This window comes from Lycorma delicatula, chromosome 3, assembly GCF_047948215.1.
Source record: "Lycorma delicatula isolate Av1 chromosome 3, ASM4794821v1, whole genome shotgun sequence".
Lineage (NCBI taxonomy): Eukaryota > Metazoa > Arthropoda > Insecta > Hemiptera > Fulgoridae > Lycorma > Lycorma delicatula.
Window position 1 is genome coordinate 225889766 of NC_134457.1, and position 23866 is coordinate 225913631.

At 31.8% G+C, this 23866-nt stretch overlaps 1 protein-coding gene and 1 long non-coding RNA gene across 5 annotated transcripts in view; one reads left to right on the forward strand and one right to left on the reverse strand.

Annotated features, from left to right (window-relative positions):
- Window positions 1–15801, reverse strand: part of LOC142322477 (cell division cycle and apoptosis regulator protein 1-like) — a 106255-nt gene extending 90454 nt beyond the window's left edge. For 3 of the 4 annotated variants that reach the window (XM_075361600.1, XM_075361597.1, XM_075361599.1), the window contains exons 1-3: window positions 15643–15801; window positions 13965–14037; window positions 1370–1545 (exon numbers count right to left, since the gene is read on the reverse strand). In XM_075361600.1, the coding sequence (XP_075217715.1) occupies window positions 1370–1545; window positions 13965–14016 (228 nt within the window). In that variant the 5' untranslated portion in view covers window positions 14017–14037; window positions 15643–15801. Of the gene's footprint in view, window positions 1–1369; window positions 1546–13964; window positions 14038–15524; window positions 15613–15642 lie in introns of those variants that run through there. The other variant, XM_075361598.1, reaches the window with a different exon arrangement.
- A 284-nt stretch (window positions 15802–16085) lies between these two features.
- LOC142322484 (uncharacterized) lies at window positions 16086–23488 on the forward strand. The gene is made up of 2 exons (XR_012755887.1): window positions 16086–16314; window positions 23044–23488. It is a non-coding gene; the product is annotated as an uncharacterized LOC142322484 (long non-coding RNA).
- The last annotated feature ends 378 nt before the right edge of the window (window positions 23489–23866 follow it).

A 23866-nucleotide genomic window follows, 5' to 3' on the forward strand; every position in this document is an offset into this window, starting at 1 on the left:
TTATTGCCCTTATCACACCCCCTAATTGACCATGAACATTGCATTTCAAAGGATTTTGCAGAAGTAATGGAACGTGGAAACAATAATACACTTCTAAAGGCTTAAAAAAAAATTTACATCAGCCAAATATTCTTAAAACTAGGGAAGTTAAAATATTAATTTATTCCACGCGTAACGGAATTCCTCACAGAATCACTTTACAAAAATTTCACTAGTCATCCATGCTTTTTTGAATGTCTGTACAAGAAACAGGTTTAAGTCGATTGCTTCCTGATTCGATCACTACAAAAAGAAGAGTAGTTCTTGTTTATTCTTTAATCCTTATGTGTTCCTCAAATCCACAGTTTTTCAAGGAAGCAATCTATAATAAAGTTCAGTTTCATCACAGTTGTATACTTCATTGTTGTTTATATTGTTATCGATCATAACTTTGTTTAATTCTTGAGCAAACTGTTCTGCAAATTTACTCTCACATGACCGAGCTTCTCTCTCAATGCCGGTTGACTTATACAATGACAAGATTTCCACAGTAAAAACTAGCCATCAGATGCATTAAAATCTTCAGTCCCATGCAAATCTTTTTAAATCCTTACAGGTTGTGCTCTGATGACCAGTGGGTCCATACAGTGGCACACTCCTTCACTTTTTTTTATCAAGAACCACCTGTAAAAGCACTAATCAAGATCACCACTACCTTTGCCTAATTTAGTATTTTCTTTGCCATCCGATTTCACTTTCAACCGTGTCCGTAAAATTTCTAGGTTTCTTCCTCTTTCATCCACCACATAATTGTTCCTTCTGGGATTGTCATTCACATGACAAAATTACTTTGGTTTCTCTGTTTTTTACACGGTCAATAATTTTCAGTTTATCTCCTGCTCAATATATGCTTTTCACTTCTGCGACATTTTGTTTTCTGAACTCTGACTTACACACAGAATGCAAGATTCAGAAATATTTCAACTTTAATATCTGGTGGATACAGATTTTTTTTAAACCCTTGTAGGAGTGCACTATTGTTTCAATTTCCCATTACATCTGCAAAATCCTTGGGAATGCAATAGTCATGGTCAACTAGGGGATGTGGTGAGGAAGAGTAATGGTAAAATCCAAAAGTAAAAGTTATTTAAAAAACAATAGTATTTTTTTATAGGGAGACATATTTTCCTCCGCATTACATTCGAATCTGCAGTATTTTGAACCGTGTTATTTCAGACTTCTACTGCAACAATGAATTCTTTCTAGTAAGAGACAGTTTCACTTGCAGATAATTATATCTTAGAAAAAATGACATAGAATTTGTTTTTAATATCTATTTAATTCCTTCTATATAAACTTATTTATAGTAATTTTATCTACATAAACTCACTTGCTGCATCTGTCCAATTTGGGCTTGCTGAAAGATCTGAGCTTGTGGATACTGTAACATTGTTGGTGTAGGGGCAAGGGTTCCCATTGCAGTAGTCTGCCCGACAATCTGAGGCTGCAACTGTCCACTCTGCTGCATTGTGCAAGTACCTGATGTAGCAGTTTGTAACTGCTGACCTGTAATAAATAACATCAATTTTATTAAACAAAGTCATACTATCATCATCTTCCCTACAAAACTTCATTCATTTAACAAAATTAATGAAAATAGTAACTTCAATATTTTAATATAAAACACACAATAAATACGAAATAACACAATTTTTTTCACAACCTCTTATAACACAACCTCTGATAACAAAATTGATAAAATACAACATTAATTTACTAAATAATATATACCAAAGAAGAAGATATTATTTAAGAGACTATATGATCACACAAAAAAGAATCAGGTCAATCACTCAAAACCTGGAAAATGTTAAATGTAAATAGTACTCTCAAGATTAACCAACTGAATAACTTGTTATTTTGTTTATTCAGTACCATTGAAACCAAAAACTGGATTAAATGGTTTTCTGTTTTACTTTTCAGTGGTAATTATACATTGGAGATCAATATGCAAATCTCACTAAATACAGGTGATATTCAGCCCTATTAGCAACAACTTCAAACTACTTACCACAAATGGTAATGAGCAATCTGTAAATGATAATGGTAATAACTCTTGAGAGAAATTAACTCTTGATTAGTACCTCATATAGACCAGTGTATACACACATCATAGCTATAAGAAAGCGCCACAACAAACTGATATGCCCCCTTCCTCTCAAGAACCGATGTGTTAAATAAACCTTCTTCTACTCAACATTAATGTAAACAAATGTTTTATGACTCTTGTACAACAGAAACAGAAAGCCCCACAGCAAATGATAAGTTTTCTAAAAAATAATTCATCATACTGGAGTACATTTTCTTATAGTTTCAACTCAATTTTATCAGAAAAAATTACAGGATGTTTCTTCAGGACTGATAATGCTGTTTGAATAGTTGACTTTTTATTGAAACAGGTTATCCAAATCTGCCCACCAGGCTGATTCTAATGGTTAACTCTGACTTTGAAATCAGCTAATTTGCGATGATAAGTCAAGAGTTCTAAGGTTCAAATCTTAGTAAAGGCAGTTAGTTACTTTTATACACATTTGAATACTAGGTCATGGATACCAGTGTTCTTCGGTGGTTGGGTTTCAATTAACCACACATCTCAGGAACAGTCGACCTGAGACTGTACAAATGAAATAATATCATTCCTCTGAAGTAATACCTTACAGTGGTTACAGAGGCTAAACAGAAAAAGAGAGGTTATCCGATTCTGGAATGGATTTTATTTTTTTTTAAATACATATTTTTCTTATGAGATTCTTTATATATATAAAGAATAAAAAGTAATACATATAAACAAATCTGGAAATAGTGGAAATCAAGAAATTTTTAAATAATAACAGTAAAAGTTTGGAAAATTTGGAGAGATTTTATATATAAGTACAAAAGAATTTCCAACTTTATCAACTTTCAGACAAGCGTATGAAGATGACACTATTATAAAAGCAGCAACAGAAGGCAGCACGTTTTTAGATGAAAATAGATATAATCAGAACATATATAAATAATTTGAAATTCACTCAGTAATGTAACACTGGCTGGCCAGGTTACATGGTATAAATCTTCTAATTATTTTATTTTTAAAGTTAATTTTAATTAATTTTTAATTCTTAATTGATGTCATATTTAAATATATGTAATTATTTTATTTAATTTTTAAAAAAGAATTGTTTTGATATGTGATTTTATATAATTTATATACAACTGATGATGAGGATCCCGCAAAGTGCTACTGGAATAAATAAAAGAAAAATAAAGTAAGTGTCATTTTATTTACTTTGTAATTCTGTAACTTGGGTTGGGTTGTAAAAAATACATATTCATATATACATACAGAGACACACAGTGACATACACACAGAGTGTATCACAAAGTTCTCCCCAAAGTTCCAAAGTATCCTAAGTTCTCAGGACTTTCATGATCTTATTCTATTCGTGAAAATAATAGAAAAAAATTCATATAAACAATTATCCTAAAATGCTTCGTTTGCAAGTTCATGAACTAGTGAAAGATTTCGCTTGCATTTCGGCTAACCCAGTGAAATGCAGTTGTACAGACAACATTTTCAGGACATTAAGGGGCTGAATGATTTCTTATCATTTTTAATATAAAAAATCAAATAAAATAGGTCCCAGAACTGTATCTGCAGTCATTTTTGAGAAATCTGGAGTAAAAACCAACAAATTGAAGTAAAAAATCCTGTTTTTTATATTTGATGTACAATAACTATGTTAAATGAATAATAAACACATAAATATTTTAAACAAAATTTGCAGAGAATTTGATTCTGAACAAAATTGTGTAAGATAAGTTTAATAAAACAAAGAAAAATGTTAATTTTATTTACAAACAGTACATTACTATATTTATCAGAAAAGTACTTATTTAATGTAAACAAAAACCAAATTTTTTTTGGTGATGTGAAAAATTTGTAAAGCAAAATTAAAAAAAAATGGAAATTACACAATTATAAAACAAAAATTACTTAGATATTAATGATAGAAATACCATAAATTATTTGAAAAAATATTATTTCAAAATTGGCAATAAAATAACAGCTGATCAACAATACAAAATACAGTATTAGTATTTCAATCATTCTGTAAGGTACATTAAGTACGTAGAGTACTGTGAACTGTGGTGTCTGTTAGCAAAGGTTTTCTGTAATTTCAGTTTGAACATGATCCAGTTGGTATTTGAAATAATGTCTTACTTATTTACAAGAAAGGAATATGGTGATATGGTATTCATTATGAGTTGTGTAATGGTAATACTACAGCTGCTGCTACAGAATATGAAATGTTTTCTGAATCACAGGATTCCAAATCCCAAAACAATTAGCGTGACTTTAATCTTCAGGAAAAAGTTCATTACCTAGTATTTGTCAGCTACAAACAATCTGTCAAACACAAGGTGTTATTGATGAAATTAATATTGAAGCAGTGCAGCACAGTCCAGGCATCAATATATATCTTTCTAAGCAGTGCAGTTTTGCATTCAATGGTTTGGAGGACACTTAAAACAAGTTTTATCCTTATCATAAACAGTTACTTCAATATCTACACCCAGGAGATTGATCTGCTTCCCCTGTTGTTTTGTGACTGGCGAAAAACAAATTGACAACTCTCTAAGTATGTTTTGTTTACTGATGAGGAAAATTTCACTCGAGATGGCTCAACAACTTATTCAATGAACATACATGGGCAGGGGTCAATCCTCATGAAACCGTGGTAGGCAATTTTAAACAGTGATTAAGCTTAAATGTATGGTGCAGCCTTCTTCATAATCGATTGTTTGGACTTTTCATATTACCTGGCTGCTTAAATGCTGAAGTCTAATTGTACTTTCTTCAAGAATTGCTGCAGCTGCTTGGCAACAATGGGCACACCACCCCACTTCCCTTGTACAGTTTCCATTCACTTAAATCATCATTTCCCTGAGAAATGGATCGTTGTGAAGGTCCATAATCCTGGCCTCCAAGATCACCTGAGTGATTGAAGAACACCTTTAGATTTTTGCATGTGGGGATGGATGAAAAATATTTTTTACAAAACAAAAATATATTCTCATGAGAAATTAATAGTCCACATTAGGGATGTAGCTGAGCAAGTTAAGGACAGCCCTGAAGAGCAACAAAGAAGTACAGAAGTATGCCAATAAATGTTTTGAAAATAGCAGGCTCATTTTTGAACATTATTTTAAACTTGCTCATATAATGCGCTTTGTTCTAATGTAGTTTCTAAACAAAATTCAAATTTTTCTAACTTTTCTTTGATTTATTCATTTTATCTTAGACCATTTTTGTTCTGAATTAAATTCTCTACAAGTTTTTTAACAAATGTTATTGTACATCAAACATAAAAAAATCAGGTTTTTTATCCCAATTTAATCATTTTCACCCCAGATTTCTTAAAAACTACTCCAGATATGGTTCTGGGACCAATTTTATTTGATTTTTCAGGTCAAATACCATAAGCAATCACTAACTCAGCCCCTTAATTAATGTCCTAAAAATTTCAGTACAATCTCATTTCATCAGGGTAGCTGAAATCTAAGCATAATCTTTCAATAGCTGTTAACTCACAAATGAAGTATTTTATAACATACATTTATGTGAACTTTTTCCATTATTTTCATGAGCAGAATAGGTTCCATAATTTTCACGAGCAGAATAGGTTATGAAAGTTCCCCGGGAGAAATTAGTGATACATCCCATATGTATAGTCATATTTTTTGTGACTTGAAGTCTGGTATCATAATAGAGGCATGGACTGGTTCTTAATATAATGAGTCAGACAAATTTTAATTTTATTAAGTATGAACGTAGCCCAGCCAGTTCCTGAGAATTAAAAAATTCATTAAGTAAACCAACAGAACTCTATTAAATTTGTAAATGGATTTCTAATAACTTCCTTCACACAATTAACTTATACCAAAATCAATCTGAAGAAATGAATCCTCTCATTCCTTCTGACTTTCCCATCTGATTTAAAAGACTTTCATTAAAAAACGCTTTCATTAAGACAATAAATACATCTCATGGACATGCCCTTAAAATCTCCGAAGTGGAATTGAAGAGTTGTTTTTCTTGTAACAGCACACAAAATTTAATGACTGAATAATAAATCTGATAAGAGATTGGAGAAAGCTGAATACTTAATCTAGTACTTATAAAAGGACCCAATTTACAAGTTGTAAATTTTATTAATAAAATTTAGTTTACATTTTTATACTGCTCTTTCACAAAAACAATTAGTCATTTTAGATTTCAATTCTCAAATATTTTAAAAAATATATTGAACAAGAAAATTTTAATTTTTAACCATATTCTGCTCAATGTAGTAAGTTAATAAATTTATATTTTTAAATACAGTCTCCTATTGAGAGCAGAAATTCAGAAAAAAATATAATAATACTATTACTATTAGTGACTAATATTACTATTAGTGAATATTTTGAAATGACATCGCTCTCTAGAAAATTTTTTGTTACACTGCATAATGTGTCTATAGATTTTGGTATTTTAATGTCAGTTTAAACATTGAGTGGGCTGTCCTTCTTCCTCGCAATAATAAGGTGGCCACTACTCTAAATGATGCTACTGTCTAAAACAATTTTTTTTCAGATTGAATTTCTGAAAGGAGTAGGTTAATTAAAATGTAGTTCCTGTGTTTCCTGATGCATTTAAGAAGAAACTAGATGAATAACTCTAAAAGCTTTAAGTGCAGTCACACATTATATGTTGGTCCTTAATTAACAGTGGCTCATGATTATTAATATAATCATTAAGTTTAATTTAATGACATAATATGATATTTAATACCGAATAAAATTTCATGGAGAAATTTTTTATTTTCAATGTCAACAACATTTTTATTGATGACACATCAAAACTTGCCAGCAACTTATTTGATTTGATTTAATGAATTTTTAATTATATTTGACACAAATGCTAGTTAAAAATTTCATCCTGAATAGCTGGGCATCCAAGGGACTGTTTCATTAATTTATTTTACGGTCCTCTTACAGATCATCTCTTTATATCTGTTCCATAAGTTTTTTGAGCCGAAATTTCAGTTTAATAGCAATATGCCAAAAAGATTTCTTAATAGGTCCAGGGCTCTACAAGCTTCTGACTCATTGAGGCAATCATTCCAGCGGTATCATTTTATCACAAGCCCAGTGCATCGCAAGCTGCTGGAATATTTTGAGTAATATCCATTAACTTTTATTAAATGGCTAAAAAAGCTGATCCTGAATCATTACATAATATTTGTAAATAAAAACATTACAGTTGAGCTGTAAAAAATCACTCTACTGTAGCATCCTTTTTTAATGTTCAGAAAACCCTTTACAGAAACTGTTTCTTCCTTTTGGTCCATTGTTTATCATTCCATGTATAAGGTGAGGGAATTTTTAAGTAATTATGCCTCTTCACAAAAGGATTTTCACTACACAAATAAAAATATCTTGTTTCTCTAATATGTTTCTTTTCTTTAAATGTTTCTTCAATGTTTATCTAAATTAAAATAAATTCTTTTTCCATTTTCAAAATGGGCAAATAAATGTCTCACTCCAGGATTTCTTTCATATATGAATTTTTTTCAAACGCTTCTAATGGGCTTATAAATCAAACAGTTTGATAAGTAAGATTTTGTAACCGTTATCCAAAACAGAAAAAATTCTTATATGAATCCAAGCATCTGAAATTAAGTCCTTATTGATATATTTGATGTATAGTGCTGAACACAATATTTTTAACAGAACATTTTATTTTTAAAAGAAAAAATGTTTAATAATCAAATTTAATAGTTTGTGTCGTCATATCACTGAACTAATAAGGTCAGTTTATGTGCTACAATTCATTTTCCCAAGTCTTCTTTTTAATATGGCCCATAAATTTTCAATTGGATTCAGGTCAGGGAACTTTCCTGCCAAGAGAGCATTCAAATTTTCTGGTTTTTCAATAACTCTTTTGCTTTCTTTGACATGTGACACGGTGCAAGTTCCTGTTGGAAAATGAGTTCCAGGTTCTTCTGCACAAGTGAAATTATTTTTCTTTGCCATATGTAACTGAATTGTTCTGATTTCATCATCCCATCCACAGGCATTAGTGTTCCTGGCCCTTCATGTGTAAAGCATCCCCAAAACATATTTTTGGCTGGGTGTTTGGCAGCATGTTGCAGATGTGCTGGCATAGTAGTCTTCTTATCTGCTGACTTACGAATGTAAGACTACTCTCTCTCTCTCTCTCTCTCTCTCTCCCCTTGGACAAAGAAACGAGTCTTAGCGTGAAAAAATAAATTTTTTCCACATCTCAGTAGTACATCCTTTATGTTCCTTTGCCCATTGAAGTCTTTTTGTCTTCATAACCTGTGTCTTTTTAAGTTTCCAAGCAATCCTTCCCGCTGGCAACAATCTTCTATAAACTGTCATATCAGAAACAAAGTCCCGATGGCTCTCAAGTCCCTATTAAAGTCAAACGCTAACAATCATCGATTAATTTTGTTTTTTCTTATTAGTAATCCATCTTGTGTAGGTGTGGTTTTCTTTTTCCGTCCGCATTTTCCTTCTTTCTTTAGAGATGGAACCTGTTTCCCTAAACCTTTTTCATTTACAGTACCTAACCCCACACTAACAGGCATGTAAAAATGAAACTGGAATTTGCCCGTAGATGGCCCTAGCTGTCAATGTAGTTACCGTCAAACCGTAACATTGGCGCCAATTTCTTTCTTTGACAGCTGACAAAGATTTTCAACTCACAACAATACAAGTTTCATACGACAGCATAGTTTTAATTAGCGTCGAACATGTCGATTTTTATATCTACAAACTACAATTTGCGAACAGCATTGATTTTTTACTACCATTTAAAGATAACTGCTGCAGAATCGCATCAAATGCGATCCTAATGAAGCTTACGAAAGCATGCTCTTGGTAAATCACAGTGCTTTGAGTGGTTTAAAAAAAAATTCCAAAGTGGCAATTTTGAAGTGAGAAATGAAGAAAGTGGAAGACCCCCGAAAAATTTGAAGACAGCGAATTGCAAGCATTGTTGGATGAAGATGACACTCTAACGCACCCAACTCGCAGATCAATTAAATGTAACACAAGAAACCATCTCCACACGTTTGAAAGCCATCGGAAAGATCCAGAAGATGGGAAAATAGGTTCCACATGAACTGAATGATAAGACAGCAAGAAAACTGAAAAACCACAAGCGAAATGCTGTACAAAAGAAAGTCATTTATCCATTGTGACAGGTGATGAAAAGTGGATATATTTCAAGAATCCTAAGCATAAAAGATCATGGGTAACTCCAGGCGAACCATTGACAATTTCAAGTCCAAATCGCTATGGAAAAAAGACAATGTGCTCTGCATTTGGTGGAATCAGAAAAGCGTGATCTAAAACCTGGTGAAACCGTTAATGCTGAATGCTATCGACAACAAATGATCAATTTGAATCAAATACTGTGTGAATAACAACCAGAACATAAAAAAAAAGGTAACGCAAAGTAATTTTGATAATGCACCATTTTGATAATGCACAATCACACACAGCAAAATCATTCAAGGAATTGACTGAGGTGTTTAGTTGGACTCAGACTTGGCTCTGTCCAACTACTATTTATTTGCATCAATGGGACACACACTTTCTGAGCAACGCTTTACTTCTTATGAAAATTTACAAAAATGGCTTGATATGACTGGTTTGTCTAAAAAGAGCAACAGTTTTTTTGGCATGGCATTCATGAATTATCAGAGAGATGGGAAAAATGTAAGCTAGCAATGGACAATATTTAAAATAAAATATTTTTAATCATTTTCATACAATAAACGTGTATTTTCTACATAAAAATTCCAGTTTCATATCTACACACCTGGCGCACTCACTGGAAATCAGTCTGAGTTATTTGTGTGTTGCAACAGAGCAACAATTTTGACCACTTTCATGGGTTATATCCATTGTATTAACTAGAAATAAATAACAAACTTATAACAGAAACTCCTAAGGTTACCAACAACTAATTGACATCCCAACCTCGTAGGAGGAAGACACCCACCTTGTGATGTTACTGGTTGCCACACTACCCCCTTCATTCCAAGCCCTGAGGGGCTTTACCAGAAGTCGACTTTAGACCCTCTAACCCTCTAACTTATTACATCTCACAGTCATCAGCTAGGCCTCGGTCGGGATGCCACCGATGTAAATGCCTCGGCAGACATTTGCATCAGTAAATACACAGCAAATTTTGCCTTGAAGTAGGCCTCTAAAGGACATCACATCCAACCTAACATGATTCCTTCAAACTAACTAATCGAAACCGTGGAAGCGCAGACCCTGCAGCTAGTACAGATTTGACAACCATTCATGACTGTAAATGTCTCAGAAAATGAACGAGTTTAAAGTTAAATCAGTGCTACACTCAAACCAATCAAAATTATGTTTTACACAACACAGAAATTCAGACCTACACCCAAATAAATCGACCAGTTTACGTAAAATAACAAGGGAAACACAACCTCGTTCTGGTCCGCGCAGGAACCGGGGACAAACCCTGCACCCCACCCGGTCCCATCATGGTGTATTGCTTGGCATTACCAAGTCACGATCAGAGCCGCCACTGACAGAGGGAAGCCATGCCCCCAGTCGCACGGGTTACCTCGACAGCGCAGGCTACTCCAGCAGTGGGAACCCCAAATCAAATCACAAGCAATACCAATATAACCATGCCATGATGCCAATGCACCTACCTCCAACCAATCCAATGCCTAAACTGGAACCCTACCCACCCGGGATCCTACCACAATCGAGTACCTCAATCAAACTCCCTCTGCAGACATACACATTGCAAGGGCGTGAAGAAAACCAGCCACTATAGACCATTCCTCGCGGATCATCAAGTTGGTATGGAGATCCAGGAAGGAATGTATTCTCTCAAGTTCCCTAACAGCTTGCGAACGTTCAACTTCATATTGGGGACACACATAGAGGATGTGGTCCACTATATTATCAGTCCCGCAATCTGGGCATCCACTAAACAAAACCTAAGCAAACTCGCCCAAAAGGCACCATGCCCAGAGAGAAACTGTGTGACATACCGATTGGGGGAGACCCATCCTATCGCACCTAAATTAGACACTATAGGGAATATAACCAAGCTGTGGGGGATTCGTCCCACCTGCCTGCCAAGACGCAAGGCCCTGGTCTTCAATCTCCTACTTTCGTTGTAACGTCAGTAGGTTATTTACCTTGGAAATGTAGCGTTCCTTATGCTCATTAGCCAAGATATCTATTCGTTTGACTCCGGCTATATCTTGAATACAGATATCCACTACTTAAATAAAACAAATAAATAAGGAAATAATAAGCAAAATCAACATTTCCAGTTGGAAATGAACAACCATAAGTAGAAAAATCAGCTGCAATATTGTAGGAAAAAATAAATTTGCAGTACGTTATAATATATTTTAAAACAAAATCTAAACAAAAAAAAATAATAGAAATGCAAAAAAAAATGAAAAACAGATATTTGAATACATAGATGTTTATTTTAATAGATATTTTATTCAATTGAGAATAAGGATCAAAAAGAAAGTAATTGTAATGTGTTGAAAGAAGCATTTACATTATAAATTAATAATACTTAAAAAGCTGGACAGTCCTACTGTTTTTAACAGCCCGAAACAAATTGTTACAATTATGTATATAAATAAGCAAACTTAGTATTGTCACATACTTTGTGGCTCTTTTAAGGCAGAAATCACAAACAACAAACGTGTAAAGCTGATGAACCAAAACTGGTCTAATTAGTAATCAGCCAACAGTTAACTACAATAAACACAACTCTATGTTGTGGGTTTTAAATGTAGGAGAAATATCATGATCTGAATGTCATGCATAATGACTCATTTTTTTATGGAGCTCCCTTTTACGGGAGTAAACAACAGTGCAAAAGGGCATCAATACTGCTAAGTTAATAATACTGTTAAGTTAAGCATCTGCCGGCACAATGCACTCATTGTGTATTGAGTCTCGCAACATATTAAACCTTAAAAGTTTTCTCTAATTTAAATTATTTAAAAAAAAAATAAAGACATTACTACCTTCTGCTTTAATAGTTTTTTTAATTAAAATTATATAATTCACTTGTCATTTGAGTCCACGGTTACTGAAAGGAATATTTGAAATCAACACTTTCAAATTTACACAATACCATAAGAGAACAAAGTTGATCCAAATGATTAAAATAAAATTTTGATGGATATTACCAGAGTAATATTAAATAGAGCAGAAATTACCTTTTAAGACCAGAAATTAATATCAAAGCACAATGGGTTAAGAACAACAGCGGAAGAAAACGGACTTACAAGAACCACCTCCTTGAAGAAAAGTAAAAGTGCTCTATAATAATAGATTAGATATCCATAACAATAGAATTATATTAAGTTATGATATTAACAAAGAATGGAATAATATAAAGGAAATATTAAATAGAGCAGCATATGAATCCCTTGGGTGTCAGAAAGATCAGCAAAAAGAAAAAAATTAATTTTTAGAATGAAGATGCAAGAAGCTGTTCCAAAAAAAGAAGAAGAAATATATATGAGGTGGCTCATGACAAAAGATGAAGACAGAACAATGTAACACTAAGATTTGCTGGAAACAACAAAATAAGAGTTGGGACTCTAGAAACCTAGAAAACGACATCCACCGGCGATAAAACATACACAAAAAGTAATGAAATGTTTAAATAGCGAGGAGAGGGTTCTTGCAAAATTAGAAGCTGTAGAACCAGGATTATCAACAACTAAGGATAATTAATGAAGAGAATGATGTGGAGGAGAAGTGTATATGGGGAAGTGGACATTCTGGATATGTCAGAATTGCAGAAGGCTTTGAAGGACAGCAAAAACAGAAAGGTTATTGGATATGACGGAATTGTGGTATTGTTAATAAAATATGCTTCTAGTGACGTGAAGCAGAGATATTTACATATATCAAACATGTGCTGGGTAAGGAAGGTTATCGCAGATGAATGGAGAATGGCTACCATTGTACCCATCTTTAAAAAAGGAGAAAGAAGAGAATGCAAAAACTATGGAGAAATAGGCCTATTACCATTCAGATAAAAAATATTCTCAAGAATTGTAACACAAAGAATTAAAAATATAGTAGAAACGAGAATATTTAATTTTACATGAGTTATTGGAAAACAACACATCCCCAGAATACATCTCTTTAATCCTTTAACTTGATACAAAAGAACAAAATTATTTAATTTACACCTAACACTGCATTTAGTTAAACCTAGAAACAGTTTCACCTACTTTTTTTACCCAACAATTTAAAAACATTCTTGTACTACTCAATGAGAAACATGTAAAAATGTATTACACTGATACCACTATGTTTATGCAAACATTTTCCTTTTCATTTGGATTTGAACCTCCAGATGAAAGGCCAATACACTACCACCACTTGCACCACAAAGGCCGGCAATTCAGTTTTACATTTATCTAAAAAAAAAAAAAAAAAAAAAAAAAAAAAAAAAAAAAAAAAAAAAAAAAACTGGTATCGGCTGATACCAGTCATTTAAGAGTAATAAAAAAAATGGTTTAATACATCTTGACTTTCACCACCATGATTAATACTCAAAAAACTGTCCATGTTCTTTCATCAGTTTTTTGTTTGACCCAGAGATGGAGTGAACAGAACCAAAAACTGAACAAATAGAAATCAATAAAAATTAATAATTCAATTTTTTACCAAACATTACAAAATAGTAGTAATTTGAGATTTCAACCTCCCTTCACAAGAGGGTTAATGGATGCTAATATAATCTATGTCATACTGTATTTTAAAACTACATTCAAAAAAATGAATTGTTTCTTAACACATTAATATTAAATAGTCTTTTAAGTTATTACCTTGCCTTGCCCATGGAGGATTTTTTCCAGCAGGTGTCCCAAACTGAGACATCACTTTATCTCCAAATTATAACTAGAAATACAAAATAAAGATCATTAATGTAAAAGAAAAAAAAACATTTATCATTTTATATATAATTATTTAAGATAAAGATGATTCCCACTTGCAAGCTTTTGTAACATTATAGGATTTCTATCACCAGTTCCATTAACAATTTTATTTTAGAACTGCTTAAGTTATTCCTAACATAACATCGGGCTTGTTATGTTCCTTTTTGTAATTGCTTTACTTATGTATAATGTAATTACTGTTCTTAAAAATTAAAAAGCTACATAAATGACTTTTTTTTAATTCTAAATATAATTTGAATCACACTACAATGGCTTGGTAACCATATTATCTGCATATATCTCTGAAACCCATTAAATTTATTAACATGGATATCTTATTAGAATCCTTATTGCCTCATCATAAGGTATTACTTCAGATGAAATGTATGAATGTAGTCTTGTACAGTCTCAGATTGACCATTCCTGAGATGTGGTTAATTAAAACCCAACCACCAAGAAACACCTGTATCCATAATCTATATTCAAATCCATATGTAAGTCAACAGCCACTGCATGGTTACCAGTTTGTGTATCTGGTACAGAAAGTTGTTAACAGTACAAGATAATTACAAAAAAAATCATAGCTATTCCAATAATAATAACCATCCTATGCAAGCCTTACTGGTGAAAGTAAGCAGTTAAGTGTTTTTCTACTACCTTATTCGCTAAGCTGAATACAACAGTTGTTACAACATGAATTCAACAATTAATACCAGCTGAAACTGACAAGTTTTTAGAAAAGTAAAAATCCCCAAGATTTGGTCTTTCTTAAATCTAATTCATTTTCTAAAATGTTTTTATCTTTTTAATTTTTTTATAACAAATCTGGGCATAATACATACAATGCTCACATTTTTTATAAGCACAAATTATACGCACCACATCGGTCTTCTTTTTAAGCAATATATCTAGAAATATTACCAAAATCCAAGGGTTTCAACCAACACTTATAAGTAAATTATATATATAATTTACTTAATATATATTTAAATTCATATTTTGTTGAACTAAATATATATTATATATATATTAGCTATAGTAAATTAATATCTAATCTTAAGAGAATGAATTTATCCCCTTAATTTTCGGTGTCATTTTACTATTAAGTACTGCTATACTTTTCGACAGTTAACTTCGTGAATATAACAATCTTCAATGAGAGAGAAATGTACAATCGCCCAATATTATAATGTATCACAAATTTGAGAATGAAAAGAAATGTACGAAATTAAATGAAGGCAAGGTAATAATATATGCAAATTAATATTAGTAACAGAAATAATTTACATCATAGAAAAATAGATTTCATACACCATAAATATGAATTGTTTACAACGGCTATGACTATGAGATTTTAGGACTGCTTTGCAACATAATAATGGAACGTTGAATTGCATGGATACAATTTGATTACATTAGGCCTGCTATGAAATAAAAGAGTATACTAACTTCATATTGAAGAGCTGAGCAAACGAAATAAATTTAATAGCATTTCATTCACAACCTGCAAATACTCAGAAAAAATGATTAATTAGGTTGAAGCAATCAACATCTCCTCTATTCTTACCAAACTAAAGAGTCAATATTAACTAAACCACAGCAAAAAACATTTCCAAATGTGCAGTACTACTAGTGATAAACAATAATTTTCAATCGCCGTATCGTATACACTAGTTTTCCGAACACAGGCTACAAACACATTTCCGAAACCCGATGTTGCCAAGTTAGTGCACCTACAAACTTATCCCAAATATAATTTTACATATACTGCTTAGAACCAAATTCCTAATATTAATGTTATTTAAAAACGGCAAAAATTATATGTTTGTAAAATTATTTATTTTTCTGAAAAAAAGCTCGATTCAATTATGAAACAATGAATAATAGTTTTCTTTTACAAAGCAGACTAATTATGAAAATACGTCAGTGCTCCTAACGAGAGGTTCTAAAATCAAGTATTTTTTGTTGTTTAACCTGCGGGACCAAGTTAACACTGAAAACCTGGTTAGTTAGTAATTTTCCTGTGCGTTTGACCATTACAATTACCGATAAACTATTTTTTAAATACAGATACAATGTTTTTAGAACTTATTGACGTGTGTTTTCAATCACTAGAGCAACCAATCTTCACAGAGTCAATTAAACACAAGAGTTTAATTGACTAACCTCTTAATAAATCTTATTTTAATTGATTACAAAGTCATTAAAGTTGCCGGAGGTGCTGAGAACACGTTATGGCGTACGTTATAGAATACCAATATTTAATAAATATGTTCAATATCAGTTAAACGTTAAAGATTTTTAAAAAACTTGATATTTCTATAAGTTACCAATTAGTTGGCTGATTAGATGATTCTGTTGCTGTATGTGGTTTTACTGTCCGATCTATATAATTTGAGGCATGCATTACGTATAGCGCAGAGTCCGAATTATAAGTTTATATGGTTTGAATGTTTTTAAACTAAATTTGTTTTTGTAAGGACTGCCTAAAGGGCAGTTATAAATATATAAATATATAAATATATATATATATATATATATATATATATATATAATATATATATATATATACTCATTTTATGTTATTTTCTAATTTCTCTTTGTAAATTTTTATTGTTTTTTTATCTTTTTCATTTATTACCTTTTTTTATATATATAGTTTTTCTGCTAGCCTATTGACAATTACTATATAAAAGTTGAAATGACCTTGTCAGTTAAGATTAAGTAAAATTTTTATAACAGTTTATGGGCTTAATTTTGTTGACTAACTTTTCTTAATAGACATGTACTGTATCACAGTTTGTGAAGATTTTTAAGTCACCTAGGCGGTGTAGTACATTATTTAAGATTCACCTTAACCTTGTGTTTTGTATTGTTACTTTACAAACAAGAATAAGAATAATTCATTGGAAAATTATTTTTCCTGAAATTTATGTTACACTGATTACTATACTTACCCTGGGAGAATGTAAGATATTAGCGAGCGATCTCTTTCTACAAAAATACTCAAAATATACAATATTTTACTATATCTTTTACATATAAATTTTCTACATCTCCCCAAGAATGATGTGCATATGTTGATAAGTCTGTATAAGAAAAAATATAAATAAGAAAAATAAAATAACTAATCAATAAAAGTTTTTAGCAAAAGTTGTCTTTCTGCCAGAGATATATGCCAAGTAGTTTCTGAATTTTCTGTTAACATACTTGGCATATGCCAAGAATCAATAATCCACTACCTTACACAAGTGAGTAGCAAGTATAGTTGTCACTATGATGTAAAGAAAAAAACTATCAAGTATATCTTGGTTTCCACTGATAAGATGCAGAGAGGGAGAGCTATGAATATTATATAGTATTAGACAATGACCATTTGACAAAGTGTAGGATTCTTCTAACTCAAAGGCTTATGATTCATTCAAAGTATCCATAACTGATCTGAGTATGAAAGTTAACTTAAAAGTAATTTTGGTTTCAATAAGGAATGTGTAAATGTCTTACTAACAGAGAAGATCAGTACATTTCCTTTTCCACAACTAGATAGGAGTCACTCTCGATTCATGGATTTTAAATATAATTTCATGAGCAACTTGGTTTGATAAATAAGCTTAACTGTCCTCATTGCACAGAGAAAATAAAGAATGCAACATTGCTTAACAAAGAGCTCTTTTAAAATAAAGCTGCATTTATTATAAATGTTATGGGCGTACTAAGTTTGACAAACTTTTGAAATTAAAAATAGATAGAATGCGTGTAATATAAATGAAATGTGTAAATATTTGTAGATGTAAAGCAGAACTTTATATGTTTGAAAACTTAAGGATTCAATCCAGATTGTTATTACGCTAAACCAAACATTATTTAGATGAAATGTTGAAATGAAGATAGTGAAATTGATTGATTACTGAGAAATAAATCAGAAATGTTGTTGAAACATGAAAGCTAGCAATAGCAATATGTTTTGTATACAACAAAGGAACTTCATGTATTATCATGAGGTCTTAACTTTATGGCTGTGTAGTAAAATGCAGAGCATTAGAACTTGCCTTAAAGATCGTTTTGAGACCCAAATATATTCTAATACTAAAATTTGCTGCCTATATATGCAATGTAAACAAATGACGCTAGCAATCATTTAAATTAATTAATTGCTCAGTTATTTAAATTAATAGTCAGTTGTTAGTAACATATAGCTCAGTATTTTGTTAGTTTATATTCATCCATTTATGAACGATACAATTTGTGATCTCACCAAGAGTTTAGAACAAGGAGTAATTCCATTTTTGTTAGCAAAACAATTCTGCAGCCAGGGTTTTCTCCAGAGGGGGCAAAAATATGATAAAAGTTTTTTGTTAAAAAATGGCTTTAGGTACTTATGTATTAACGCCAACACAGCTACAGCTTTATTTAAAAACAAAGTAGTCAATTGGATTTCGGTGGAAAATGGGCCGAAACAGATTCAAAACAGAATATAAATGGTTATTTATTTTATAAATATAATCTAACCAAACTTAACCTATGCTCGCTAACCTTGACTAATTAACACCATAATTTTTTAAGTATTTATTTAATAAATTCGGTAATTATTGCAATTTGATTATTTAAAGAATAAATAATTGTAATTACTGAATTTATTAAATAAATATTCAAAACATTACGGTGTTAATCAGTCAAGGTTAGTGAGCGTAGGTTAAGTTTGAGCGTAGGTTTTAATTATATTTATAAAATAAATGTTTATTTATTTATGTATATCGGCCCATTTTCCACCGAAATCCGATTGACTACTTTGTTTTTAAATAAAGCTGTAGCTGCGGTGACGTTAATACGCAAGTACCTGGTTTTATTTGAGCATTTGAAAACATTAAATTAATTAGTTCCAATACTATTCAAATCTACCTAATCTTAATTTCAGCAGTACCCTGCAAGAGTTCTGGCTAAATCTTTGACAAAATTTCTTTCTCAAATTTATTTTTAGCTTCCAGAACCTCCTTTTTATGTACGCTCATCATACAAAGACCGATAAGCCAATTTTCTGCCATTGTTGACTGTAACCAAGTTTTTTTTCCTTTCCACTGGCTGTACTGAAGTTCAGCTTCACTGTGCAAATCATTCAAATTGTAGCAACTACAAAAACTTATAGTTTTTTGTTTTTAAATCCTAATACATTGTATCAAGCATTACAAGAGGGTGCAACATAATTAATGACAATGCAAGCAAATTCTCCTCAGAAAACCACTGTTCCAGAGACATTAATGAATCTATGTACGGAATAATTAGTGATCTTCTTCAAAACTCGCTAAGAGTTTGTGCTGGTGGAGTCACACATGTTTCTGCTGATTTATGACTCCCAGCATATTAAAATCTGTTCCAAGATGCTTGGGAAGCCTCTTACTATAACATTTTCACTTTCAACCACATTTCCATGGTGTTCTCATGATGTCTGATTTTTTAATGTGATTTGCACATTATTCAGTCTTGTTGACTGAAGAGCATTTACCACCAGTTGCAGGAGGCCGAATAGTTTGCTATGAGACAAACACAATGAATTCCGATTTTGTAGCAGCACAATGGATGTGAAAAGCACAGTTACTCGTTGCATTGTTTCAGTCTGTTGATAGTTTTTCAAGCGCCATAATGTTTTGCATTGGTATATTTGGTATGCATTTTCAACAAATCTTATTTGTTTTACTGTGGAGACCATATTTCATATCACTGCTATTTCATTGAAGTCATTTAGAACAAAGTTCAGTTTATGACTAGAGCACAGTGAAAGACTCTTGTAATTTTTCTGGAACTTTTCTCAAACAATTTTCTGGACACCACCATTCTTTCTTGCCATATTGGAACAACCATCATATCCTTGTCTGACACTTTTCTGGATCAAGTACAGCCTACCTTTTCTACAAAGTTGTTAACTGCAGATGCTACAGATTTTGCATCCTTGTCAATCAACTCTACAAAACCTAGTATTTCCTCACAAATAATCATCTTTTCTTCGTAAAAAAATCTAATCCCAATTGAAAGTTGCTCTTTCCCCGATATGTCACTGCTCTCATCTGCTAAGATACTGTAAGCACATGCTTTCTTTACAGCAATAGTGATGTCTCTAATGACGTCCCCACATAGGTCAATTATTACATTTTTAATCCATGGTGACAAGTAAGTGGCATTTTTTTCTATGTGCTCTTTTGAAATGTGGTCACCAGTGTCAATTTTGAGTTTGATCAAATCATCAAAAATACCTTCATGATTTACTTCGCCCCTCAAAGATAGGTTATGTATACCACAAAACATCACATTCGAAATTATAAATGCAATAATTTTTTTCTTAGCTTCTATTTCTTGTTGGTGGACAGAAATCGACTGTACATCAACAGGTATATTTTCAACAAAACAATTTGCTGCTGTGGCTGCCAATTTGTATCGCTTAGATGATGTGTTAGATTTCGCGAATTCGTGCATGTCTTTATAGCGAGTAAAGGGCTTCACTACGAAAGAACCCAAAAATTAAAGGACTGTTAACATATTTTACATTTTAAAAATATAAGCATTATTGTTTATAACTATAGATATAAATTAACTAAATTTAATCTACGCTCACTAACCTCGACTAATTAACAGTAATGTTTTAATTATTTAAATAATAATTAATTGCAGTAATTACTGAATTTATTATTTAAATACTCAAAACATACTGTTAATTCGTCGTTAACGAGCGTAGGTTAAATTATATTTATATAATAAATCTAAATGGTTACAAAAATGGTAATGTAATGGTTATATCGGGTGATATTAACAATAACCCAAGTTTGCAATTTATTAGTCGACGGGCTATTACGTAAGTATAGTTTTTAAAACTTCCATTTTTTATGTCATACTAAACGAACGTCCAAGCCAGCGACCCACATCATTATAAAAATAAGTTTGATCATGTACACCAGAACCAGATGGTAAAGAAAATCAATTTGATTTTTCATCAACATTCTGCTATTGTTTTCGTTACTACTTTTACGTGGTTGCTTACTCTTTTGTCAACCTAAAAGAAAATAACTACTACTACAATCCCAACAAAATTAAGGCAACTAATAATTTAAACTTCTGAACGGATTCTCTGCTACAAAGCTCAAGCTAACATTTTTTTAATAGTCTATTAATTTTTCAGAAAATAAAAAATAATTTTGTTCGTGAAAATGTTCTTAACCTCAATATGAGTTTCAAAACCATCTAATTGTGTTTTCTTTTTTTTTAATTTACTAGTGTACTAGAGGAATATGTAGAAAAAACACAAAGAAACTGGTGGAATGTTCAAATCTAACAGGCTGTGGCTATGTACAGAATAAAATTAATGTGAACATGGTTCTGATTTGAGGTTAGAAATTTTTGTGTGAAGATTGTGTTGTTTAACAGAAGTTCTTAAGCCATTCAACTTGATCACAACAAAAATTGGACTATTATTAATTTTGATCTATTCACTATTTATTAGCTATCTAAATTTTACTGTTTTTTATTATTGAACAATGGTATTTTTTAATAAACCTTTAATATTTTGTTCAAATTTGCTTTATTACTTGCAAAATCAACCATATCAAAGTAAAAACAATCTACTTAAGCAAAACTGTTACAAAAGTAGCCAACTAAAATTTTCAATCGTTATTTAAAATTATTGGTGTAGTATACTTTTTATTATTTCCTTATTTAGTACTGTATGAACTTTCTTATAATTTCAGTAATAAAAACATCAAAATTACTATTACAAACAAAAAATCAGTCTTCGCCCTTTCCAGAACATTTTAGATTACTTTAATTAAATGGTTTAGCAATTCATCGTCTCAAAGGAAAATAATATAGATACATACCTTTCGTGCTAAAAGGGTTTCTAATATCCATTTTATATTGCTATTATTACGGGTTGCGGTCTTTTTTCTTTTTCCTGTTTAGCCTCCGGTAACTACCGTTTAGATAATTCTTCAGAGGATGATATGTATGAGTGTAAATTAAGTGCACAGTCTTGTACATTTTGAGTTCGACCATTCCTGAGATGAGTGGTTAATTGAAACCCAACCACCAAAGAACACCGGTATCCACGATCTAGTATTCAAATCCGTGTAAAAATAACTGGCTCTACTAGGACTTGAACGCTGTAACTCTCGCGTTAACCACTAGACCAACCCGGTGGGTTTACGGGTCGCGGTCTAAACTAGTTCAAATGCGTCAACGCATTCGCACTGATTGCAGCGCTTAAAACAAACAGGAACGAAAGTTACTAGAACTTCCCGCTAAATCCAACCTCGAACATTATTCGAGTGTGATACAGATCATCCAGACCTTGAACATGTTTGAAACATGTTGAAAATGTTTCCCATTTGTTCACCAGAGAACGCTCCCGCGATTCAAACATGCCTCTTGCCGCGCGCAGTACTATTATAACCTACTTATAATGACCAATTATAAGTAGGTCAATGACCTTTCGTTTGACTAAATGATCGGGGGGGGGCAAGCGTCCCACCGTGGTAACGCCTATGTCTGCGGTTAAAATTCAGAAGCAAACTTGTTAATAGTATGGGCCGAATACTGTGAGCGAATTTACAGTGGTGCCGTCAATTTCAAGAAGAGCGAACAACCGTCCATGATGAATATTGGCCGGCCGTTGTGATAACGGATTTGACTGAAACATTTCGAGAAAACCGGTGGTTCACATTTTCTGATCTTTGATTATGAAGTTCTGATCGAAAAATTAGGCTATAAAAAACCGTGAACCAGGTGGGGTGTCGAAGATGTTAACTGACATACATGTGGAAAAACATCTTGGTACAGGTGAAATTTTGCAGCATTACAAAAATAAGGGTGGTGAATGGTTTGATCATATTCTTACCGAAGATGAAAACCTGGATTTCTTATTCCAATATATAGATATCTTAGAATTAAGTTCAAATGTTCAATAAGCTTATGCTGTTTTTTTTTTCAGATAATTATTTTATTTATCAAATGTAGTGATTGAGGAACTAATATAAAGTGATTGCCTAGTTTAGTATTGCAAAACATTAAAAAATCTTAGAAGAACAAACAAGTTTGAATGCAAACACGCAGGATTTTGCTTTTGGATGACAATTCCTGGCCACGGAGCAAATCAGACAGTAAGGCTATTGGAAATTCTTCAATCATCTACTAGCAGTTATTTTCTGTTTCCTCACTTTAAACACTGACTTCATCATTAAGATTTGACAATTGCGATGAATTGAAAAATGGTGTTAGTTGCATGGTTTAAACCACTGGTAACATAATTTCTTGGAAGAAGTTAGTGAAATGCTGAAAAATTTGCTGAAGTTAAAGGCAGCTTATGTTTAAAAGTGGTAAATAAATGTAATTTTATATTTTTACATTTAATTAATAAAGGTTGTTAATACTTTTCAGTTTTGATTTAATTTCAAAACAGATCCAACTTTAAAAACATCCTTAGTATATGTTTATATTTTATAAAGTTAATTTTATTCACCATGAAAAAAAAAATAGAAACCTAAAAGTTGAGCATGGTTACAGACCATTTCCATTGTTATTTTGGGTAAAAATGATGCAGTCCAAAAGCACATTATTACTTGGATTGTAAAATAGCAAAATGGGGAAAATAAATAAGCATACAGTAACAAATTTGTATTGACGAGAAATGGTCAAAATGAAAGATACAATTTCCAAAAAATAAGCATTCGAAATTGCAAACATTTAATCCATGAAAAATATCTGAGGATGTAAATGTGAAGATTAATCATGGAATTAGCAGTAGAATGCAGATA